Source organism: Cryptomeria japonica, chromosome 11, assembly GCF_030272615.1.
Source record: "Cryptomeria japonica chromosome 11, Sugi_1.0, whole genome shotgun sequence".
Classification (NCBI taxonomy): Eukaryota; Viridiplantae; Streptophyta; class Pinopsida; order Cupressales; family Cupressaceae; genus Cryptomeria; species Cryptomeria japonica.
The window spans coordinates 672,481,224-672,507,609 of NC_081415.1; the positions used below are offsets into that span (position 1 = coordinate 672,481,224).

General features: G+C 36.3%; 1 protein-coding gene across 1 annotated transcript in view; it reads left to right on the forward strand.

Annotated features, from left to right (window-relative positions):
- The window catches only part of LOC131070676 (monocopper oxidase-like protein SKU5), a 109,700-nt gene that overhangs the window by 16,207 nt on the left and 67,107 nt on the right, over positions 1-26,386 (forward strand). Inside the window, exons 2-3 of the mRNA XM_059214799.1 lie at positions 14,565-14,636; positions 14,742-14,838. Coding sequence (XP_059070782.1) covers positions 14,565-14,636; positions 14,742-14,838 — 169 coding nt within the window. The remainder of the gene's footprint in view (positions 1-14,564; positions 14,637-14,741; positions 14,839-26,386) is intronic.

Here is a 26,386-nt window from a genome sequence, read left to right on the forward strand (position 1 = left end):
ACCATGGCTAAGGCAAGACGAGCGTTATATGACCACTAATTCCGAATTCAAAAGATGAAAGAGCATACTCAACCTTGCAAGTTCCAAAGGAGGTGAACCTTGCCCTAAGCGGTGTTGTACCTGCAATCTCCTGCACCCATGAACTCATACAAGCATGCATATACATATACATATTCAATGAAGGCGTTAGCTCAAGATTTATCTCAAGGGTTAGGGAACAATTGCATTTACACGAAAATCGATGCAAAAGCACAATAATAAGTATGCACAATTTATTTATATTATCTAAACTACACATTGCATATCGGTTACTCTACCATTCAAAAATGCCACATAGGAAGTCAATCAAGGTTAAACGGGTTTTAAAAGTCCGACTAGGGTATGGGCATTACATCAAGATTATTATTATTATTTTAAATATTGCCCCTAACACTTGGTATTTAAGGTGATCAAGACATTATACAAAATGAAAAAGAAGAAAGATGCATAGCATTCTTTCTTCACTAATTTATGGGAAGAGGTATGCATAAAAATTATATTGAGCATACAATTATAAGGAAATAGACACAAAATTAAGATACCAAAACACAAATATTTATATGGGGAAACTATTTTAGGAGAAAACCTCACACTAAAACAACTTAGTGTATTATTTAGGAATCAATGGTTACAATACGCTTGTAGAATCTAAACCTTATATGAACATCATGAACAACTGATCTAAATAAATTATAGTAGCATAATAGTAACTATAAAACTTAACATGAAACCTCCATTTAAAGAACCTAATAAATAGGATAAATAATACATAAAAGACCAAATCGTAATTAGAAAAACATGAGCTAAAAGAACCTAAAATTTGACACCATGATCTATATTCAAAATCCAACACCTAAATCCTAAGATGATAAATATATAACACCCATTACACCTATCACAAGTTAATCATAATCTACTCATGAACTTTGATACTCCATTTTGGCTCCATTTTATTAATTCAAAGATGACTTATGATGTGTCATAAGTTGTTCAACAAGTGTAAGTTCCTCTTAAATCTCTCTTATGCATTATAAATTCTCTTACAAGTTTGATGTGGGGGATTAAATTTCAGATTCTATAACTTTTGATCAAGGAGTTGATTGATTCTTTTTTTTTAAATAATTGAAAGCCTTGAAGAGCTTCACTCTTTTGTAACTAGATTATTTTGGTTAATGCCCAATTTGATATTTTTTTGGGTCAAAAACAAATTCTATATCTTAAATAATGTATTTGTGTGTTCTATAGTCTAAAAATTAACATTAGAATGCAAGTTTGAGGCACATTTCCTAACACTTCTTAAGTTTATGTAATTATTCAAGCATGAAAATTTTAATTCTTTTTTTATTGTATACTTGTAATGTGGGATAAGATAAGGAAAGAGAGTGTGGTAAGTGTGGAAGTGGTGTATAAATGTAGTTGGGATATATAATTGTGGATGGAGTGTAGTGATCTTTGCCATGAATTGTTCAAAGTTTTAATCGTTATAGAATTTGGACTTTGAGAGAGATACGAGAGAATTATGATGATACGGAAGTGGATGAACAAAGGGAATATCCATAATTAATTTTTTATTCTCAAATAATAGATATTAGAAGAAAAAGACGTAAGCATCCTAATCTGGAGCTAATCATAAAATTAATTATACTAGAGCAAAGAGTTTCCTAGATAGATAATATGGGGTGAAGGATATAAGCAAGAGATAGCAAGCCTTGTAGAGTTATTTTTCTTTTGAATGTATGAATAGCCTTTGAACTAGTTTGACATATATTTTAAGTACATGTATTGTGATTACATGATCTTGTTACTATTTTTAATTTTGATGCCACCTCAATTGTCTAACACAATGAAACTAGTAATATGCAAGGGATCATCACTAAATATTAGAACCAAGTGGTCATGGATTTTTTTTCTCTCTTTTTCACTTTTTATTCCACCCCATGGTTTAATCCCATGTAACTAGTACAATATAAAATCTCATCACCAAAGACTACAATACACAATAATAGACATTCCTTTTTTCTCTTTTGGATGTCATCCTTATAGCTTTAGTTTATTCTCCATGCAAGATTATGGACATAAGAATATCATGATCACTCTATATCAAGGAAAGAAGAGGAATGAATGATCTATTTATGAGGCTTTAAGAGTCACTATTAAGTTTTGGATATTAGGGAAAGTAGGTGGAGAAGACCACACATGAATTTTGTTTTGAGAATCATACCAAGAATGTACTAGAAGGATAAGAGTAAGTGGAAAATTAATTGAACCATGAGGGGGAGTAAAAATTTCAAATTCCACATTTTTATGGCTAAGAAAACATTATGAAAAGAATCGATAAGTGAGATAGGAAAATAGGCACAAGTATGTACATGCAATATGAAGAAGATAGTGGATGGCGAATAGAAAATGTTGAGAAAAAATAATATGTGAAGACAAAATATAGGAAATTCTTGACCATTTTTAGTACATAAATGATGGGTCACATATTGAAATCAATTTCTCTAAGCCTAAATCCTTTATGCTTAAATGAGATGAAATAATAGGAAGATAAAATACAAAGAGTACTACAAAAAGGAGAAAGTTAGCTAGAAAAGAGAGTTGAAACAAGAAAAAATAAAACAAGACAAGTAGGAACAAGAAAGATAGGGGCATGATCAACCAATAATTATTAAAGTATAGTATTTAATGATCATTGTTGGCATGCAAGGTGTACCATATAGAGAGTACTTGGAACATCACAAATAGCTTTGGTAATAAATGAAAAGAGAGGAGAATGGAAGAATAGCTTCCCTATTCATATCAAGATGAGAATTAAATGGAGAAATATCATTAGGAGGATCAAGATTAAGATTATTGTATAGATCATGGTAGACTGATAGCTCACAAGTATTGTGCAAAATTCATTAAACTAATCTATCTCATTATAAAGAGTTGATAGAAGAATTTTATTATTAGGAGAAATGAGTATGATATAATCAATAGATCCTATATTTTATTATTTAAAGTTGATATTGTTTGGTAAAATGGCTCAACTTGCAATGGTTCAAACAAGAGAGAAATATTAATCAATTTTGTTTACATTTTGGATGTGTGAGGGATTAAATTATTATTCAAGTGAAGGCATGATAGATGTTTAGGATAATTATCAAGTGGTGTATTATTGATTTCATTTGGGTCATCTAGTGAGATAAAGGATAATCTATGTAAGCTTCATAGGTGATATTAATAAGAGGGGAAGAAGAGGAGATGTCTTGTGTTCAAGAAAAGCATATTTTTTTAGTGTGGTAAGATTTTTTTTTGCAAGGATAGTGTTATCAAAAGTGATAGTCATGGATAAAATATAAAATCTCTAAATATTTCTTATGTGACCATTATATTTATCGAATTGCAATGAGGAAATGTCATTAGGAGATGTGTATGTAAGAAAGGTAGATGAAAGAGGTAACACTATCAATGAAGGTGTCAAATCAAAATAAGGGAGAGAAGTGAGGATCTCCAATTATACCTTTAGATCCTTAATCTTATTAAAGTAATATGTCCAAAAAAGTTTAAGAAAGCTGTAAGTGATACATATTGAGAAGGATGTGAAAGAGAGGGAGGTGGTGTAATATGAGAAGGTAGAGAAATAGACACTATCCCATGCTAAGTAGGTATTAAAGGTTCAAGAGTATGATATGAAGTAAACACAAGGCTTGTGAGTTTAGAAATGGAAGAAAGAGGTGAAAAATGTATGATAATGTTAGGTAGAATCACAAAGAAATATACAATACAACTAATGCAAATGTAAAACATAAAAATAACATAAAATATAGAGACATGTATATATATGGTTCACCCAATATAGGCTACATACATAGAGAAATAAATGAGTCCTTCCTTTTTATTTGTTTAGTAAAATGAAATGATACAATCTACAACACATCCATTATAATTTCATCTTATCTCCACCATGGTCTCCTTACATAATATAATCTAATAAAAAATTATAATATAATGACCTCATAAAAGGGGGTTTCCTTCTAGGGAAAGAATTTAACAATTTGCCTTTCAAGGGCACTACCCTCAAATCCTTGTTAAGGAACATTTCCCTCGGACCCTACAACCTCACTGACAGGGAATATTCTCGAGGACCAACAAGATTAGGCTTCATAACCAACAATCTCCCACTTGGACACTGACCAAGAAGATAATCAAGCTCCATACCAACAAATAAAAATATTTATAATCTCATGAATCAACTAAGCACATTATCATGAAAATCATATTTAAAATATGACATCATACTCAACTCTTGAAACATAATTCATTAACATAAATATTTATTTCATTAGACATTATAATAGGTGCATAAGAGGAATAAAAATATAAATAATATAGAGTAAAATCATTATTAAAAGGAAAGACAAGGTGATACAAAAAGGTAGCGTTAAAAAAAGTATTCATAGAATGAAGGAAGAGAAATATGACAATCTATGGGTTAGGGTTTAGACTACGAGGATAAACTAAGAGGCAAATAGTGATAGAACTAGTATAACAACAAATTATAGTGATAGAGCTATTCTAGCTTAACACTCAAAATTGTAAATACATGAGAATTATGTTCACCAAATGAAAGAACCAAAAATGAAGAACAACATGGTTATTTTTTAGGGTGGAGATTATGTGTGTAAAATATGAAAATTGGTGTTTCCTATATTATCTCCAACTAACCTAACACTAATTAACAATCACTAGAGTTGGAAGTCACAATCAACAAGAGGCTAGAAAAATACTATTTATAAACATTGAAGCGAAGAATTTTATCAACAAGGCGTTGTTGCATGCAAAGAATCCACGGATGTTAAGATTGCACCAAATGCAAAAGATGATGAATTTAGTTCAATAATTGTCACTAGAAGTGCAACATACTAAAGCAACACACTAAAATCTTGGTGGAAAATCATTAGGGATTTCATATGCATAGGTGTGGCCTATTAGAAGGATTAATGAGTTATTTCAATTAAATTTAATTTTCCTAAGTGAATCTTTAGGAACACCCTCCAAAGTGTAGCTAAACCTATGTGCACAATAGCTACCCACTCATATTACCTAGTCTATTATTAGTCAATAGGATCTATGTGTGGGCTTTTTAGGCAGAAAAATTATCAGGCCCCTAGTAAATTGTCAACCTCTAGTCACATTTTATCATCCAATTGCCCTAAAAAGGGTAAATCTATAGTGATTTAAGGATGACAAATTTTGGTGAATGATTTTATTTTTCATGGTAAGCACATGAGGACTACTACTAGTTTGGTCAACTGTAATGTTAGGGCCATCAAGGATTTTTTAATGGTGATATTAATAACATTTTGTAGAACCTACCAAAGGCATCATGAGATATTTTTCTATTTTATATGCTAGTTGGACGTGTTGCTTTGTGGAAGGGCCAAACATAAACAATAATATTATATTATACTATTGTGTGGCGTTTTAAATATATTATTTTTATTTATGATTTTAACTAATTTATATTTTCAATATTATATGAATTTTTTAGAATATTATTAAAATAGTTTTCTTGTATAAAAATCATATCATTATTATTTTATTTTTTTTTAAATATAAATTTTGATGTTAAAACTTAAATTATTTAGGCAGTAATAGAAGGATGGCATCGCGAAGGAGATTGGGCCTGCATCCCAGGGAGTTCAAGGATTTCAGAGAGACTGATAGGCCAAAATACTTCATGAATCTAGGCTTTGGAGCTTAGTCGAAACCTAAGTGGGCCTAGGAGGATCAAAATAGATCATCAAGGTTTGGGCCCGATGTCAGGAATCTGGACTGATGGAGAAGAGATTTCACTCGACGTAGAGGGGACCACCCCCCTAACCCTTGTGAATGAAATACCATTACGGTCAGTGCCAAGATGGACTAGTAGAGGGTTTGTGAAAAAGAATGAAGACCTAAGAAGATTCCAAGATCTGTGTCATATGAGAATTTTTAACCCAAACCTTATGACAACCACAAGTTGTCGTTCTTCCTAGACTATAAAAGTTGGAGTGATTCAGTGGCTTTTTTCAAAGATAAGGGATTTTTCCTGAAATGTTTTGGGGATTAGCCAACTATTTGTCATGTTAAGAAGTGGTGTGAGGAAATGTGGCCTTTTAGCATGGAGATTAAGACTATGCCAAATGATTATTTTCTTGTCATAATAGAAAACAACAAAGACAAGAATTGGTTTCTACATAATGGGCCTTTTTTCTTGGGAGGCGGAGGGGTTTCAATAAGAGACTAGGAGCCAAATTAACCCTATTAAAGCTTTTGTGGATGAGGTTTTGGTTTGGCTGCATCTATATAACCTCCCTAAGGGATAATGGGATGAGGATGTCTTTTAGATGATTGGAAACAAATTAGGGTTTTACCTCAAATCAGATGAAGCCATTTCAAAGAAAGATTTCAGTTCTTATGTGAAGATTTGTGTTAGCTGGAAACCCAACTTCCATGATGTAGAGGCCTACCTAAAATCCTAACGAAAAGCCCAAAAAAGGTTAGGCTAGTGACCCCTTAACTACTCACAAGGGTCCTGCAAGGAAGGAATCTACACCTTGGATGAAACTACACACACATTCATTAAGCTTAAGCCTACTCAAGATGAGTAAAAGGGTTCAATACCTCAAACATGCTTTACCGGTGACTCCTACTCCTTGGTATTTTTAATTTAACCAACACATGTCATCTAAGGACTCTTTCAAATACTAGTTTTGGTTCAGGGCACCAATTCCTTATACTTCCTTTGGAAACCTACCCCTTCGGCTAGTAGCCCTTCTACACCGGTATTTTGGCTTTAACTCAAAAATATTTCACACACCCATACAAAAAAATTAGAATTTTACACACCCTTTTTTAATTTATACTGAGCCCCAAAATGGTTTGGTTAGATCTGCAATTACAAGGTCTGCTCCCTTTAGAGGCTAAGAGACCTAATAGGGGCAATTAGTCCTATTTTCCAAAGCAACTACCTTTACCGGTACACCAAATGACAAACCAAATTAATGGGAATGTTGGGGATATTTATAAACTTCTAATTCCAAGGTTATACATCTAGAATCCACCGCTATGACAACTTATGATGATTGTCCTAAATCTTGTCCTAGGTAGTCCCATAGAGATGCCTACCTAATCTTGCTCTTTTCTCCACACAAAAAAGTTTAACCTGAAAAAAACCATGAAAAAACTAAATTAAAGAGGGTTATCTTGTATCCCTCCCAAGGAAGATTCTTCTAATGGACCGGAGTGCAAGATAAGGCCATTTTTGTTCAAAACCCTCTCCAAACCCTCAATTTTCGGGTTACAGTCAACAAAATGGAGGGTTCTCTCTACTCCATAATATTTAAGATGTTAGACCACCACAAAAAGAAACATATTCCATCCCTCTACCTACTCCATTGACAGTGGGGTTCCAATCAATCCACACAAGCATGTGCAATACCTACAATCTCAGAATTTCTGAGAAAACTAAAGTATTTTGTGTATTATTTATTCCCAAACTCCAACTCCAAGATTAGAAACCTTGGGAATCATTCCCAAAAGGCTTATAAAAATCTCCAATGGTTTCCCACTGAATTTGGAGTAGGTTGGAGCCATTGAAAGGCTTCCCCCAACCGATTTTCAAAAAGTTGCACTTTTGCACTTCAAAAGTTGCATTTTATAAAAGTTGCATTTTTGCAATTTTGCACAAAAAGTTGGCATACTCTCTGAGGTTGGGATCCTCACACATGGATCAATAAAACACATATTAAACATTTCTAAAACCTATCAAACACAAATATAGACCATCTATAACCCCTTTTTACCACATTGTCCCTATTGGCTTCTCAAATTGCCTAATTGGTGATATAGGCTTACAAGGTGGGGTTTATTTGCATACATGAAACACAAGACACACTAACACATTAATGTTCCTAGTCTTCATCCTTAGGGTCATGAATATCTTGTTGATGAGGTTCTCTTGCACTATACTCCCTAGGAGAAGAGATCTCAAGCCCACTTGAGATCAGAATTTGTAAATCTGCACCATGATTGGATATTTGCTCACTTGTCATCCAAACTACCTTAGAATCTGGTTTGTCTTGCCAAGCCACCAAGTACTCAATGTACTCCTTGTTCCTTTTCTTCTTTGTGACTAGTGTCTATCACTTTTCTCAACTTAGGTGATTCATGCCTTTGAATGTCATTGTCTGCTGCAACCTGCATTGGTTCTTCTTCTTCTTCTTCATTTCCGTCACCTTTGAAAATTGTAAGATCACACACATTAAAAATGGGAGATAATCCAAGATCAGGAGAAATTTGGATCTCATAGGCATTTTTTCCACACTTTTTCAACATCTTACATGGTCCAATCTTCCTCTACATGAGTTTGATGTATTTACCTTTTGGGAGTCTCTCTTTCTTCAGATGTACCCATACCAAATCCCCAACATTAAACTGTACATCTCTCTTCTTCTTAGAAGCATGAGCCTTATACTTCACTGTAGATTGTTGGATATGAGACTTGACTTGGTCATGCACCCCTTTGATGGCTGATGCAAAAGCTTCACCATATGCACTAATGGCTTCTTCTTTGGGTAAATATCTTAACTCCAATACTCCCCTTGGGTGTATGCCATAAACAATCTGGAAATGAGATTTACCAATACTCCTATTTATGGTGTCATTGTATGAGAATTTTTTCTATGACAAAATGTTATCCCACTTCTCTCCATGTTTCCTTGTCAAACACCTTAATAGGTTTCCCAATGACCTATTGACAACTTTAGTTTGCCCATTCGTTTAAGGATGGTAGGCTGATGAGAAAGCTAGGTTAGTCCCCATCTTCTTCCAAAGAGTCCTCCAAAAGTGACCTATGAACTTCAAATCTCTGTCTGAAATAATATTCAGGGGCAATCCATGTATTCAGACTATCTCTTTGAAGAATAGGTCTGCAACATATGAGACATCACAAGAAGTCTTACATGGCAAGAAATGAGCCATTTTACTAAACCTGTCCACTACTACAAAAATACTATCAAATCCTCTCCTTGTCCTAGGCAGACCCAACACAAAGTCCATACTTATGCTCTCCCATGGCCTAGAATGAATGGGTAAGGGCTGATACAAACCTGCATTTGTAGATTTCCCCTTCGTTTTTTGAGATATGAGACATGTCTCCACAAACTGTCTTACATCTGCCTAAAATTTAGGCCAAAAATAATATCTCTTCACAAGGTCTAGGGTCTTGTCAAGGCCAAAATGACCTGCAATAGCTCCACAATGCTTCTCCCTGATAATATTCAACCTCATGGAGCACTTAGGAATACACAATTGCACTCCTTTGAACAACAATCCCTCTTGTATCAGAAATTCAGAAAACTCAATATGACACCAGTCACCAAAGGTTTCACATACCTTGTATATCTCTCCAAAGTCTTCATCAGCATCATACATACTCTTCAAGGAATCAATACCAACACTCTCCATCCTGATTTGGTTGATAGTTAAGACCCTCCTGCTTAAAGCATCTACAACTTTGTTCTTAACTCCCTTCTTGTGTTTGAAGGTGAATGTGAAGGCTTGTAGTGTCTCTACTCACTTAATATGCCAGTGGTTTAGCTTCTCTTGGCTATTTATGAAACTGAGTGCCTAATTATTAGTAAAAACTATAAACTCCTTAGGCAATACATAGTGCCTCCACTTCTTCAAAGATTGTACTATAGCATACATCTCCAAGTCATAGGATGAGTATCTTTTTATAGCATCATTTAGCTTTTCACTAAAAAAAGCAATAGGCCTTCCCTCCCGACTGAGCATTTCTCCAATAGCCATGTGGCTTGCATCACATTCCACCTGAAATATCTTATTGAAGTCTAGTAAGACAAGGACTAGTTGTTTTGCAACCTTCTTCTTCAATGTCTCAAATGAATGATCTGCCTCTTTGGTCCAACCGAACCCGCACTTTTGTCCTCCCTTTATGGTGTCAAGCATGGGTGCACAAACATGACTAAATCCTCTTATGAACTTCCTATAAAAAATTTTCTAAACCATGGAAGCTCTGGACATCATTCATAGTTCTAGGTGTAGACCAAGTCAGTATAGCACTTACCTTCTCTTGGTCCATTTTCAAATCACCTTGTGAGATTACAAAACCCAAGTAGATGATCTCCTCTTGCATGAATAGACACTTATCCAAATTTATCATTAGTTGATCTTCATGTAACCTCTTGAGAACCATATCTATGTGTTTGAGGTGCTCTTCCCTTGAGTGGCTAAAGATCAAGATATCATCTAGGTATACTATGACAAATTTTCCTATGAATTCCACCAAGACTTCATTCATTAACCTCATAAAGGTACTAGGGGCATTGGACAACCCAAATGGCATGACTTTCCATTCATACAACCCCTCATTAGTTTTAAAAGTTTTCTTCCATTCATCCCCTGGCCTTATTCTAATATGATGGTATCCACTTTTTAGATCCATTTTTGTAAAATACATAGCACTCCCTAAGCAATCAAGTAAATCCTCTATTCTAGGGATTGGGAACCTATACCTTATGGTTATCTTGTTGATGGCTCTTGAGTTTGTATAAATCCTCCAAGTGCCTTCTTTCTTGGGTGCAAGGACTTTTGATACTGTACATGGGCTTAGACTCTTGCCAATCAGTCCTGATTCAAGCAACTCTTCAATCTGCCTTGCCATTTCTGCATTCTGGTTTGGGGTGAGCTTGTAGGCTGCTTTGTTTGGCAATGTAGATCCAGGGATCAAATCTATGCAATGACTAATATCCCTTACTGGTGGTAGGGACCTTGGCATTCCATCTGAGATGATGCCTTGATGCTTATCAAGCAACTATCTGACTGTTGGGTCTGTTTTCTTTGGTCCTCCTTCTTTCTCTTATACATACTGCTCTTTCCTTGTCACTTTGGGGCTAGGCATGAGGGCATAGCAAACTGCACCTTTCTCTACAATCTCCTTCAAGAACCGTTTACCTTCTACCATCAACACTCTTGTATCCTTCCCTTTTGATTCCACCTCTTCCTCTATCAGAGGTAAGAGTTCTATCACCTTACCATCTTTGGTGATTGAGTAAGTGTTTCTCAACCCATCATGATGAGCTTTCAAGTCATATTGCCATGGTCTCTCAAAAAAGAGATGGCATGCATCCATTTTGGCTATGTCAAATAGCAATCTATCTTTGTAAGATCCAATATGAAACTCCACCCAAGCCTGCTCTTCCACAACTTCTTGCTGACCTTGGGTGAGCCATGAGACCTTATAGGGATAAGGATGAGGCATCTTTCTAAGTTTAAGCTTTTCTACCATTTCAAGTGATACAAAATTTTCATTGGATCCAGAGTCTATCATAACCTTGCATACCTTTCCTCCTTCCTTGCAAGTGGTTTTGAAAAAAGATTTCTTTTGTGTAGGCTCCTTGTCATGTACCTTCATGGTGGTTACTTCTCTCCTCATCATCAGAGCCTCTTCTCTTTCAGGATAGCCATAGCTATCAAGAGAATTAACACCTATTCCTACACCAAATTGCTTCGCCTTTCTCCCATGGAGCTAGAAGCCTTCTCTGGACACCTATTGGCCATATGCCCTTCTTGATTATAGTTGTAGCACCTAGGAGGTCCTCTTCCTTGGGATCTCCCTCTAGAGGGTTGTCTTCTACCCCTAAATCTCCCTCTTGGATTGTAACTACTCTCTCCTCTATTGTCTTCTTGGTTAGAGTCTCCCTAGTATCCAAAACCATTTCCTCTACCTCTTAAAGGGTCTCTTCCTCCTCTTTGTTGTCCTTCTCTTCAACTTCTCCTCCACCCTGAGTGCCAATTGAAAGCACTTTTAGACTATTTCTGGGGTGTGGAGATTCAAGTATTCTTGGATTGTAAATCTCAACCCATTGAGATACCTTTCCACCTTCTCATTTTAACTCTCTTTCACCTTAGTCCTTGCACACAACTTCATGAACTCCTTGGTATAGGAACTCACATCCATCTCCTTTTGTTTCAAATTTTGTCTCCTTCTATGCAATTGGATATTGTAGTCTATTGGGACATAGGATTCTTTCACCAAAGCCATCATCTTCTTCCATGTAGCTACTCTTCTCTTTCCCTCTTTCACCCTCTCATCTTGGATGAAATTCCACCAAGTCAGTGTAGCTCCTTTCATTTTGGATTTTTCCATCTTCACTCTCTGGTGGTCTGGTATGTCTTCACTTTCAAAAAAATTGTCCAAGGAGTCTATCCACTCCATCACTGTGTCAGGCTCTAGCTTGCCTACAAATACTGGCAGATCCATCTTCACATCCATTTTTCTTCTTTCCATAGACTTGAGGACACTCATCAGGGGTCTCTGTTCTGCAGGTACCTCTAGCTCTTTTTGCATAGGGATCTTCTCTTCATCCCCTTCTTCTCTAGAGTCTCTCTCTCCCCTCTCCACTCCATCCTTCAACCGGTCCATCTCATTTCTCAAGGCCTAATTCTCAGACCTGACTACTCTTCTCTCTACCATCTACTTCTTCACCACAACATTCAACTCCACATTGGGCATTCTTGAAGGTGCCTCATGGGATCCTTCTTTTTCTGACATCTTGTCTTTTCCTTCTCTTCCAAAGGACAATCCTTTGCTCTGATACCACTTGATGCAGAGGCCTACCCAAACTCCTAAAGACAAGCATAAACAAGGTTATTCTAGTGATCCCTTAACTACTCACAAGGGTCCTGCAAGGAAGGACTCTACACCTTGGATGAAACTACACACACATTCATTAAGCTTAGGCCTACTCAAGATGAGTAAAAGGCTTCAATACCTCAAACATTCTTTACCGGTGACCCCTACTCCTTGGGATTTTGAAGTTGACTAGCACATGTCATCTAAGGACTCTTTAAAACACTAGTTTTAGTTTAGGGCACCAATTCCTTATACTTCCTTTGGAAACCTACCAGTTCAGCTAGTAGCCCTTCTACACCGGTATTTTGGCTTTAAATAAAAAATGTTCTACACAACCATACAAAAAAATTATCATTTCAAACACCCTTTTGGAAGTTATACTGATCCCCAAAATTGTTTGATTAGATCTGCAATTACAAGGTCTACTCCCTTTAGAGGCTAAGAGACCTAATAGGGGCAATTAGCCCTATTTTCCAAAGAAACTACCTTTACCAGTACACCAAATGATAAACCAACTTAATGGGCATGTGGGGGATAGTTATAAACTTCTAATTCTAGCATTATACACTTGGAATCCACCCCTATGACAACTTATGATGACTGTCCTAAATCTTGTCCTAGGTAGTCACGTAGAGATGCCTACCTAATCTTGCTCTTTTCTCCACACAACTAAGTTTCCCCTGAAAAAAAAAATGAAAAAAACTAAATTAAAGAGGCTTATCCTTCATCCCTCCCAAGAAAGAGTCTTCTAAAGGACTGGAGTGCAAGATAAGGCCATTTTATTCAAAACCCTTTCCAAATCCTCAATTTCTGAGTTACAGTTAGCAAAATGGAGGGTTCTCTCTACTCCGGAATAGTTAAGACCTTATACCACAAAAAAAAGAAATATATTACATCCCTCTATATACTCCATGGATTGTGGGGTTCCAATCAATCTGTACAAGTAAGTGCAACACCTGCAAACTCAGAATTTTTGGGAAAACTGAAGTATTTTGTGTATTATTTCTTCTCAAACTCCAAATCCAACATCAACAACCTTGGGAATCATGCCCACAAGGCTTATAAAACTCTCCAATAGTTTCCCACCAAATTTTGAGTAGGTTGGGGCTGTTGAAAGGCTTCCCCCAACCAATTTTCAAAAAGTTGCACTTTTGCACTTCAAAAGTTGCATTTTTGCAATTTTGCACAAAAAGTTGTCATACTCTCTAAGGTTGGGATCCTCACACATGGATCAACCAAAAACACATGAAACATGTCTACAACCTATCAAACACAAATATAGACCATTTATTACCCCTTTTTACCACATTTTCCCAATTGGCTTCTCAATTTGCCTAATTGGTGACATGGGCTTACAAGGTGGGGTTTATTTGCATACATGAAACACAAGACACACTAACACACTAATGTTCCTAGTCTTCATCCTTAGGGTCATGAATAGCTTGTTGATTTGGTGCTCCTACACCATTCCATCTTTCGACATGGATTGAGATCAATACAAATGTGGGGAGTTGGGTGCAACAGATTGAAGTTGAGGAGCATTTGGCGAAATGTTTAGTTTGTAACAAAATTGAGGACCCATTCGAAGCTAGAGTGGAACATTTTTTCTGAGTTACAAAGGGAGGCTAGACAATCACATTCTCAGGAGGTAGGGGTTTTTCCTCTATTGGTGCTTGATTTGGTGAATGTTGGGCTTTTCATAGAGGATCCAAAACTGGATGACAAAGTTGGAGGGACTTTTTCAACATCCCATTTTGATGCTATGCAGCTTGTGTAGGAATCGGTCAATAAGGTGGAAGCTTCTATGAATGTAATTGATGTGAGTATTGTGGGTTCCTAGATGGTTCATCCTTTAGAGGGTGATGAGTTTCATGCTCAAGAGAAGAGTGACAACCTGGATGCTAGTACAGAGGTGAGGATGGGGGAAGAGGGCGATGATAGTCTTTGGGAGGATGAGGAGGAAGATTGGGGTGCTTTTGATGAAGAGGACATTTTGGAGTGTTGAACTACTTTGTAGTCCAACTCTCAAACTGACAAAGTGGCTATTAGAGAAAATAAGTCTAGAGGTTATAAACCTAATAGAATTCGGATTGCAATGGCAGGAAATGCCAAAGGTCAGTCTAAAATATTATTAGGGAAGGGAGGCCCCCTTCCTGAAGGAAAATGAAAATCCTTAGGTGGAATGTCAAGGGCTGTAATTCCCTTGACAAGCATCATCTGATCAAGCGAGGGCTTGATCAGGTGAAGTAAGATATTGTTTGTCTGCAAGAAACTAAACTTAGTTGGGAAGATGTTGTGGGTTGGCTGGGAGACTAGAGGTTTTGGGAAGGAATTTTGTCAAGTGCAAAGGGTTCATCTGGTGGGTTGGGGATAATTTGGAACCCTACTCTCATCAAGGTTGAAGAGATTATCAAGTAGCATTCATGGCAGGTGTGTAAGGTCCACTATTTTGGTATTAATTATGATTTTTCTTGATCAATGTTTATGAACCTACGAGAGACAACCTACAATTGGAAACTTGGAACAAATCTCAATGATTTTAAGTAATCTTACCCAAGACCTAATTGTGCTTGGAGGGGGATTTTCATGCCATCCTGGACTCTGGAGATAAGAAAGGTGGTAAAGTTGTTATTACTACATCCTAGTTGGGTTTCCAAAATTTTATTTCTAATAATGGGTTGCAAGAAGTTAAGACCAACAAAGGGACTTTCACATGGTCAAATCAGAAGGGCTGGTAGGGAACACATTGTTGAGAAGTTGGACAGATTTTTCCTAGGGGGTAATTGGGCTTCTAAACCCCTTCTGTTTGAATTTGGGGTTCTACCCTTGGTGGCCTCTGATCATTTTCCCATTGAACTTCTCATATGTCTGGATTGTGCTCCGATCCAATGTCCTTTTAAGTTCAAAAAAATGTGGTTGTGTGATCCGTCTTTGAAGGAGTTTGTTTCTTCAACATGGCATGAGGCCCCTGTGAGAACTGGTTAATGGGCTTTTATATTTTTCAAAAAATTGCAATACCTCAAAGGTAAACTAAAGGAATGGAATAGCGTTAAGTTTGGAAATATTTTTTTAAATAGAATCATGGTTGAAGTAGAACACAAAGATTTGAAGTTGTCTATTTTTAACCATGGCATGACTTTGAATGCTTTCAATAAGGACAAGTTTCTAAAATCAAGACCTACTGAACTCTTGGCAAGAGAAGAAGTTTACTAGAAGCAAAAAATAAGGGAAGGCTAGCTAAAGGAAGGTGATAGGAACATGAAGTTTTTTCATAACTTAGTTAAAATCGAGTGATCTTGGAATAAGGTGATGAATATCAGGAACATGGATAATGTTGTCCAGCACGAGTTAGAGGATATCAACAAATAAGTTGTGGATTTCTTCACTGGGTTGCTATCTAAGAGCCATAACCTTGAACTCTCTACATCAGGAAACTCTTTTGAGCAATATTTTGAAGTTAATTTCAAAAAGTCATAATCACATTTTGTGTAAACATGTTTCAGTGGATGAAGTGAAACAAGTTATCTTATTGATGGTGGGTGATAAGGCTCTAGGACCAAATGGTTTTCCTGTCCTTTTTTATCAACAATTCTGGGATGTTGTGGGCCATGAAGTATGGCAGGTGGTGAAAGAAGTGAGAGTCAATCTAAAGGTGGAGAAAGAACTAAATTTTATCTTTCTTACTTTAATTCCTAAAGTGGAGAATCCTTCTTCTTTTGGGGATTTTAGGCCCATTGCCTTGTGTAAAGTGATATATAAGGTGATTACCAAAGTTCTCATGAATAGATTGAAACCTTTACTCAAATTTATAATCTCAGAGGAACAAAGTGGTTTTGTACTAGGAAGCTCAATTATGGAAGGAATTATAATAGGTCATGAAGCTATTCAATCTATCAGGAAAGAAAAAGTGGAGTAGATGCTTATTAAATTGGACATCTAGAAAGCATATGATATGTTAGATTGGGAGTTCTTGTTCTGTGTCCTTGAAAAGTTTGGATTTTCAACTCACTGGATAAATTGGGTGAAAGCATGCATAAATGGGTCATGGTTCTCAATGTTAGTCAATGGAATCCCTCAAGGCTTTTTCCAAGCTTCTTGTTGTCTGTATTTTGAGTATTAGCATTTTTATTCTTTCAATTCTCTAAATCTACAAGGGTTTCATATTTCTTTATGCCTTTGAGGGTTATTTGTCTAAGGGTTTAGGGTTTTTGCAAATTCACCTTTTCCATCTTGTAAGCCTTGCGTTCTATTTTCTCGTTACCTTTTTCCACTTAAGTGGAAGGGTCGGTCCATCGTTAGAGAAGGGGTCCCTTTTTAGGTCTTTGCCTTGGCGGGATATAAAATTCTTTTGATTAATGCCCTTTTCCTAAGTCTTATTTCATTTTATTAATGTGCCAGGTTTCGTAATGTTCATGCAAGTGCTGGAGGATCCAACGATAGACACTGTTTCACGATGAGAAGATACGTGAAGTTTATGCTTCGCGAAGTAGCAAAAAAGTGGTGGGCTCAAGCAAAGCAGTCACGATGAAGGATAAAAGTCGTGCATCTTATTGTTGATATAACGGTTGGTGTTGTTTCTCATTACGAAGATGTGTGCTATTTACCTTTCACAAAGCAGTGAAAGGGCGGTGGGCCTGGCAGATAGATTGGCTTGCGGGTTAAAGAATTTGCATCTCCAAGATGATCTGACAGTAGGCGTTGTTTTGCATTGAAAAGGTACAAGATGTTTACCTTTCGTGAAGCAGCGAGAGGATGGTGGGCCCGACAGGTAAGTGGCTCCCGAGTTTAAAGATCGATCAACTTGAAGTTGATCAGATGCTACACATTGTTTCGCAATGAAAAGTAACATGATGTTTATCCTTCACAAAATGGTGAAACAGAACTGGCTATGATGTGGTGGATTAGGTGACGATACAGCTGGATGTATGAAAAAGACATAAAGTGATCTGTCAATGGGACACGTGGCTCCAACTGGATTTTTGGATTGGTCCATTTGAAAATGTGGCGGTGTTGGTGAAATTCATGGTACAGTGAGACACATGGTGGTTCAGATGTGGAGACCGGTAGATTTCTTGGGCGAGTAAGTGACAACCACGAAGATACTTTCCAGAGGTTTGCAAATAAGTGGATTTGCGAAGGGGGCCCACTTTGAGGACTAAAGACTAATCAACTTGAAGTTGATCAGACGTCACGCGTTGTTTCACACGGTGAAGGTGCAAGATGTTTACTCTTCGTGAAATAGCGAAAAACCACTAGCGGTGGTGGCTACACATGGTCATAAGGACAAGAGGTCACGGTGAAGGCTAAAGGCTGAGCAACTTGAAGTTGATCTGATGATGCGCGTTGTTTCGCATTGTGAAGATGCACAAAGTTTAATCTTTGCGAAACAATGAAAGGATGGTGGGGCCCATTTATGAAAGGGATGACGTGGGTAAGGTAAAGAACATGCACATATTTCATGATCCAACAGTTGGCGTTGTTTCACGATGCAAAGGTGCGTGAATTTTACTCTTCACGAAGCAACGAAAAGGCAAAACACTTAGAAAAATTTTGTGGTCCGTTGGAGCCATTTTTTGAATTCAATTATGAATTAATTGTCAAAGCATGTGGCTTAATTATTTCTTATCAATGCTCAATTGCCGTAATAATATTCACATCAGTTGAGACTTTGGCATCAATTTGAAGAATCTTGCAGAGGAACCAATGCACAGAGTAGATTTTTTCAAGCAACAAGTAAGTTTTTGCAAATTGCTTGACAGTTACAGTTGAATTGGTATCACCGGGTGTTTGATTTCTCAAGAAATTTGTCTAAAATTTAATTGAAATAATTGTAATTCTGAGATGGCACCAAGAAGAGATTTCATGGGGAAGGTTAATTACTAGGAGAGATCCATTTGTGATGACTTTTTAGAGCAATTAAATAGGTCCACTAATGCTCCAGGAAAAATGAAAGAATTGGTGCCTAAAGCTTCCCGCCTGAGAATTGTTGATGGCCTATATGATAAAGGGAAATAGTTGAGGGATCCCCAGATAAGAATATCAGGTTTGGGACTTTTCAAAGTGGGTTTTAGCTAGAGAAATTCCCCTACTCCTATGAATAGTATATGGGAACTAGATGTTGGGAAGCTCATAGTCCCTGGGGTTTTCGTGGACGTGGACTTCTTAACCCAAATTGCCAATAATTATGATCCCAATACAAAGACCATAAAGAATGTAAATGGCGGGTCTCTAATTGAAATAAATTTTTAGACTTAGTGAGGTATCCAATTATTTAGATCCCATAAATTTTGAAACACTTGCAAAGGTCTATGATGCACAAAGAGACCACCTCAGAAATGGCCCCTTAAAGGAATTCTTCGCCAAAATAGGAGGACTAACAGTTGTAGGCCCTAGTACCATAGAACCGTTTTCATTAAAATTATTTACTTTGAGGGATAAAGGGATGTATTGGTCCTTATGTCAGATTTTGGGGGAAGATGCAGAGACTGCTATGCCAACCCACTATATGCTCATGATAGCATAGATTTTGAATCCATCTCTAGAAGTGACTTTTGATTTTGCACCTTATCTCACTGATGCCATTCATGAAGGATTGATAGGGATAAAAAATGCTAAGGTGGATAGACCTTTTGGATGGTACTCTCTCCTCATGCACATGTTTCTATTTAAAGGTGTTGAATATTTTGCTAATGAAATGGACCTGATCAAGGAAAAAGATGGCGAGGAGATGCCCGTTCAGTTGTGGAGTATAATTTTGTCTTGGGATAGAGAAGATGAAAGTTACCTAAAGTTTGATAGTTGTTTTGCATCTAGGCTTAGAATCCTTTTGTGCCCACAGAACCCTAGGATTCCTAAAGCTCTCCTTGAATTCCTTAGGCCTAAGGAATTTGATGAAGATATTAGGATTGTGCATAATTGGGGTGACATATATCTGTACCATGTTTCCACTGTGTTCAGAGTGTTTGGTTTCAAAGGAACTCCATATTTTCTCCCATATCAAGTCCCTTTGAAGATAGGAATTGTTGAGGTCCTAAGGTAAATTGGAGGTTTGTAAGAGGCAGAATTGACAAATAGGGGGAAATGAACAATTTTCCCAACTATTACTGTGGCACATCAGTTTGTAATTACCAAGGGTGGTTGGACACATTTTGATGATTTCTTTTGACCATACAGGTTGTCTACTACAGTGCCAAGATTTGCTGACCTAGAGGATTTCTTTAATTGTATGTTTAAAAAGAGAGCTGTATGCAAGAGTAAGGCACACCAGTTCCATTTTCCTAAAGATTTGATCATAAATGAGTTCAATTTAGATGAACAAGAATTGAGGAAAGAAAAGTGGATAGCTTTTATGAAAGCTCTAGACTTCATCCACCAATTTGATAGTAGCTATGACCCCCTGGCTAGTTTTACTCCTTTTGAGGAAAAGGTCAAGTTTTTTATTCTTTATTTTGAAGATTTAATGCAAACTTTAAAGGAGAAGAGGGAGGATATATTAAAGAATGACCCTAAAAAGGCTAAACTTGTCTTAGCTAAGCCTGCATTTGCAAAGGCAGTGCCCCCAGGTGATTATGTGATGCATAAAAGACCTACCTACAATGTGTTGATGCCAACAAAAGGTGAATCTTCCTCCTCAAAGGGGAAAAGGCCATTAGTATATGTTGTGGAGATCCAAGACTCTCCTAAAAGGAAAAGGGCGGGAAAAGAGGTGCAAATAAATGAGCCTTTATATTCTCCATCTCAATCCCCAATCCATGTAGGGGATGAACATGTAGTAGCAGAACAACTGCTGCAATTTGGAACCTTGGGGAAATTTCTCTCACTTATGAGGAGTTGTAAGAAAGAATGCCTGAAGAACTAGCAAGTGCCCAAATGGACCTAACTATATAGGACATTATAGGAAAAGAACTGGACCTCGTCATTAAGCAGGCCGGTGAGGAATTTCTGGCAAATGATAGTTTCATCAAAATAGGATCCTTCTTGCAGTTTGTTTGGAGGAGAAATATAAGCCAATTCAAGGCAAGATGTGAGAAAAGAAAAAATGAGAATCCTCACAAAGATGCATCTGCAGTTGAAGCGGACATAAAGCAAAAAATGTTGACAGAATTTGGGAATATTACCCCTGAACAAGGGAGGAAAATGATTGCAGAAGAAGGGGTGTTGATTCTGTTAGGTCTAACTTGGAAGGCTAATGTATTGAGAGGGGAGGGGTGAATCAGTACTTCAAAACTTTTCTTGAAAAACAATTTTACTGATAAACACAAACTAAGTATTGTTGATCTCATAAATATATAATACTGAAACATAATCATAGAAATAACATCCATCAAAATTTCACTCCATAACACAAAGATTTTGGTTACGCAGAAACTCTTGGTTAGAGAGAAAAACTGCGGTGGGGATGGCACCCACAACTTCACTACTGCAGTAATCAAGATTGCTCGGTTAGAGCTAAATGTTTAGCTATTTCTGATAGCTTACCCTATTAGGAGTATAAAGATCTTTAGATCTACCTTGCTAAAGGATTTTACAAACACTTCTACAAAATGTTGTACTTGGTTAAAGGCTTTACAATTTATAGACTTTATTAGAGTCTTTTACCCTGTTAAAGGTTTATAACACAACTTAACAATTCAATCAAAATATTTACAAAATATCTGCAACTTCACATCTGAAATGTTATAGCAGACTCTATGTGCTCAATATAAAATTACCTTTCTCATAGCATTCCTCGGTAATTGATAAATAAACTCGGTAACCACTTTTGTATACTCTGTCCCTTAAACTATTCTCTGAAACCTTCTCGGTAACCTTTGAATATCTATGTCAAACTTCTTTCTTCACTATATGATCACTTCATTTCTTATCTCTTGATTTTCCATGTCATTTTTCAAATACTCAAATCATTCTATTTATATAGATCTCTGAGATGGTGATATGTTCATGCTTCGATCATACAAACATGTTTTATTGAATGAATAAACACAGAAATTATTTCATTGGATATTCTTCCTCAAAATCATACAAAATCTTTAAATGCAATTTCCTATGTAATAACGGTTTCATCTTCTTGAATCTTGTAACACGTTTCACATGTGTGTCCAAGTTCATTGAATCTGGTAACACGTTTCCACTTGGTTCAGATTAACTCAGTATACCTTCTTTGTTGCTTGGTAGACATATTAACTTGGTTCATAGCTTGGTGTAAATCATCTTGGTGACTTGTCTCTCTTCTGTAACCGATATCGGTAGCCTTGGTATTTACCGACTGGACTTTTCGATAGTATTAACCGACTAGAGTATATAGGATGACTTTGGGTATAAAACTAATGACAACTTAGTAAATAGAAACAATCTCCCCTTTTGACATTAGTTTGGTATGTTTGACAAAACTCCTTTCAAAGTCATAACACAAAAATCTATATACTTGCAAAATAAATTGAAATGACAGTATATACATTGTTCAAATACATACTCCCCTTATTAATATTCTGTACATAACTTGATGTTCCATACTCTGTATTCCATGCTCTTGATGTTCCCTGCTCTTGATGTTTCATGCCCCCCTGACAATGTCAACTATACACTCGGTATATATGATAAACTCTGTACACTTAGATATTTTGTATACTCAGCTACTCCCCCTTTTTGACAACATCAAAACTAGTTACCATTTGGTGGGGGCAACTGATCAAAAATAGATTTATACTTTGTACGAGCTTCTATAAGAGTGTTGGTAAGTGCATCCTTGACACTTTCCATTATTGTATTCTGAGCTGTAATATCAACTAACCTGTGGATCAAACCATCTAAAGTGCCTCCCTCTACTTGAGTTAACAATTGGGTAGCTCGGTCGATCTGCTCTTGAACTGATGATAAATGGAGAATAAATAATTTTTGAAGAGTCATGATATCCATCCTTATTTTATGCTCTTCATTCCAAAGTTCTAACTGTTGAGCCATAAGGGTTTGTAGCCTTGTATAAAAATTCTGAAGAGAATTTGGCTCAATAGATAGTTTATTTGAGAGATCGGTAATCTCTTTTTCAATGACTTCAGTCTTATTCCTAATATCTTTGATGAAGAATGATAATGTACATAACTTCTGGAATAAAGAAATAATATGCTTGAGTTGAGGGGACAACTCACCAATGAATTCGATAAGCTTTATTTTACCTATAGCAATTGCTTTTTGCACTTCTTCAATCATCTTGGCAGTTAGCTCTTTATCTTTCAATTTCCTAAGGTATTCTGATGCTTCTACTCATGATTCCTCCAATTGAGTGAGTAGTTCATCCAATTGCTCATGGATGACAACATCTTTATTGATGGTAGCTTTAGGTATCATGTCTGTCAATAATGTTTTGACCTTTTGAAGTACACGATTCATCTTCTGAATAGCTATCTGTCTTTCCTGCTTTGCTTTGGCTTTACAAATCTCATCGAATTCTATCAGTGCTTGCCCTTTCAATTTTGTAATGTCAACATTCAGTAACACCATGGGCTTTGATAGATCTATCTTAAAACTGTGTCTTTTTGCTTTCTTCTCCTTTGATGATGATGCCTTCTCTGGTTGAATGGGTACAATGGCTTTTGAGGCTTGTCCTTCCTCGGTATGTTGCTCGGTAGAGGCAACACTTTTGTCAGTTCATGTAGCCTCTATTGTATCCTTCGGTGTTTCCTTGCTCAGAGTTTGAGTGGCAATTGTCTCAGTGCTTGATGGTACTTGGGAAGTTTGTTCGCCAGTGGCCTGAGAGGTAGATTCATCTGGTTTAACCTTTTGATCCTCTGTGCCTTGATCTGTGTCCTGAAGTTTCTTGGTTGTAACTTGTTGGGTGATCAAAGGATAGGACTTAATCTATTCCACAACTGATTCACTTGATATCAGTTTGGCATAGGAGCTTCCTTCTATCATTTCTCCTTCCTATGCTTCAATGTCTATTACATCCTGATCTAACTGAATAGTGGAAGCAGGATCTTGCTTGGTGATGTCAACTATCTCTACTTCACCTTTTGGTTCTTTAGCATGAATCCTGAATATTTTCTTCCATTTTTCTTCAGTTTCTTTTTCAACTTCAAGAAGTAGGCCATTCATCATTTTCAAGGCCCTTTGTTTTACTTGAAAATTTGTCTGGTAGTTTTTTAAATGATCTCTTATCTCATCTACCGACATATCTGGAAAGAGATGAACCAAAACTCTTTCTCTTATTTTCTTCTCTGAGTCCATAGCATATTTACATCTATTATCAATATGTGAGTACAATGCTATTGGAAGAAAACCAACCACTTCCAATGGAACTACTTGGAACTTGAGAAGTACACAAATTACTATCTCTTCTATTTGCCTCTTCTCTTCATCTATTCTTGTATCATATTTTACATATCTAAATGATCCAAATCCACCATATTCCTTTAATTTAGCACAAAAGTTATCAACACTATGTACATCTTCCTTTGTGCTTTTCACAACCTGAAATTTATTTACATCTTCTGACTCTGTGTCACTTTCCTCTTTATCCAAAATTAGTCTTCTGGTCTTATTTCTATAGGTTTTTGTAACCTTAGGTGTTTCTACATTCTTCGGCTTCTTACTGGGTGACATAGTAAATGATCTAGTGTTCATTCGCTTTGCTGGCATGGTCGGTGACACCTTGGTTGTATCTTATTTCTTTCTTTTCAAAACTTTTCCCTTTGGCAACTCTGTGCTCAGTGTAATTGTTGCTTCTTGAGCTTTAGATTCTTCCTCGATCGAAAGTTGATCATTCTTTCTTCTTGTTGTCTTAGTAGGTGTGGAGGTAGAACCTTCTCCAACTTCTCAGTTAAATCCTTGATCATTCTAGTGGCTTTTCTGGCAGCCTTTGGTACTACAATGCTCATTTTTACTTTTTCTTTCACCTCTTCATAGGTGTTGTAGTCACATAAATCTGTCCAGTTTAATTAAATGAATATTTGCTATTTATTTGATTAAAAATCCACTAGCCATCAGTTAATTAAATTAATATTTAATTAATTCATCTTCAAATATTCTCCTATTAATTAAATAAATTATTCAATTTATTTTAATTCATTCATTCAACCAAAATCTCAAATCAATTAAATGAATAAATATTATTTATTCAATTTAATCCTCTTTCATCTTTTAAATAAATTAAATAAAATATTTATTTAAATCATTTATCCCCCCCACTTGCATTTTCCTACAAATGCAACTTGCACACATTTATTGAAATAAATGAATTTTTATTTTAATAAAATCCTATTTTCCCTCACCCACCAAACCCACTTGCAAATCTAATCCCCTTCCTAATTAGCCTAATCCATTCCCTAATTATTGTCACATTCCTAAGAAACTTTAAGTCACTTCTCAAAGACTCCAAAGTCTTTGGAAAGAATTTAATGCTTTGTGTGTTCAACAATTTAACCTTCAAAGTATTCCATGACCATTAATGGCTCTTACATAACCATTTATGGTTATTTCAACTTGCACTCATGTGTCTCCTCAAGCATTTATTGCTTTGACCATGTTTATCCCTTTTGCCTTTGCACAAGAGTTTATCCATTTGATAAAAGCTTTATTCTTTGAATAAAGAATTTATTCACTCAACCCAACCTTGACCCTAACCCCCAAGTTGACTCCCAGGTCATGTCAAGCATTTAATGCTTATTCCCTCTCCTCTCAACCTATCTCATATTAACACTTGTCATCCTAGGATTGGGTTGAAAGCCCTCACATGGATTGAATACCATTCAATCCCGACCCTTGTTGAGATTACTCAATCTCAACCATCCATTGCTCCATTTTTCCTATAAATAGAGCCCATTTCTTCATAATCCAGATCCTAAAAACTTGTATGCATTTAAGCTATAGGCATTTTGAGAGAGCATTTTAGCATAATCAACTAATATCTTGTCATTTTGGATAAAATAAATCATTTTAGTATCAATAGCATAGTATTAGCTTTTTATTCACATTCAGAGCAAATACTTCAATCTCAAACCTCCATAAGCATCCATAGTGCAAAAAGCTACTGAGAACTACACTATTTTGGAACTTGGAGAGGAGAGGAACAAAGGAGAAGAAGTCAAGAGCATGTTAGGAGGCATTTGGAGATGCCTCATCATATTTACCTTCTTAGTTAGATATTTTGTCATGCTTTTGGTATCTCTTTTGATATGCTTGTGTAGGAAAGTATTTTGTTTGTGATTTCTGACACTAACAGTTTGGCTTTTCTTCTTGTTTGTGTTTTGTTATCATTGACTAACCTTCCCTTTTTGCAGAGCATCAGGTGCCATATTTGATCTCGATAGCATGCCTTGGAAGTGCTAAAAAGGCTTCTATCTGTTGTTGAGCAATGTCAAAATCTATCTCATAACCCATAGGCAGTAATGATTGAGTCCTGGTTTCTACTGCATTGACATAACAGTAGTTGGTATCCACTTCAAAACATATAGTATCTTTGTACTTTTCCACTAGCTGAGGTGGAATCATGTACTTGCTATGCATCTTTTCCTGGAATCTGTTGAAGTAATCATCCATTATCATATTGAAATTATCACCTAATTGATTGATGAAATCATTTATTTGATGGGTGATAGGTCGGTGTAATTCCCAAACAATGTTACCGACTAATGGAAAGAATTTCTGAAAATAGAAGAACATACACAC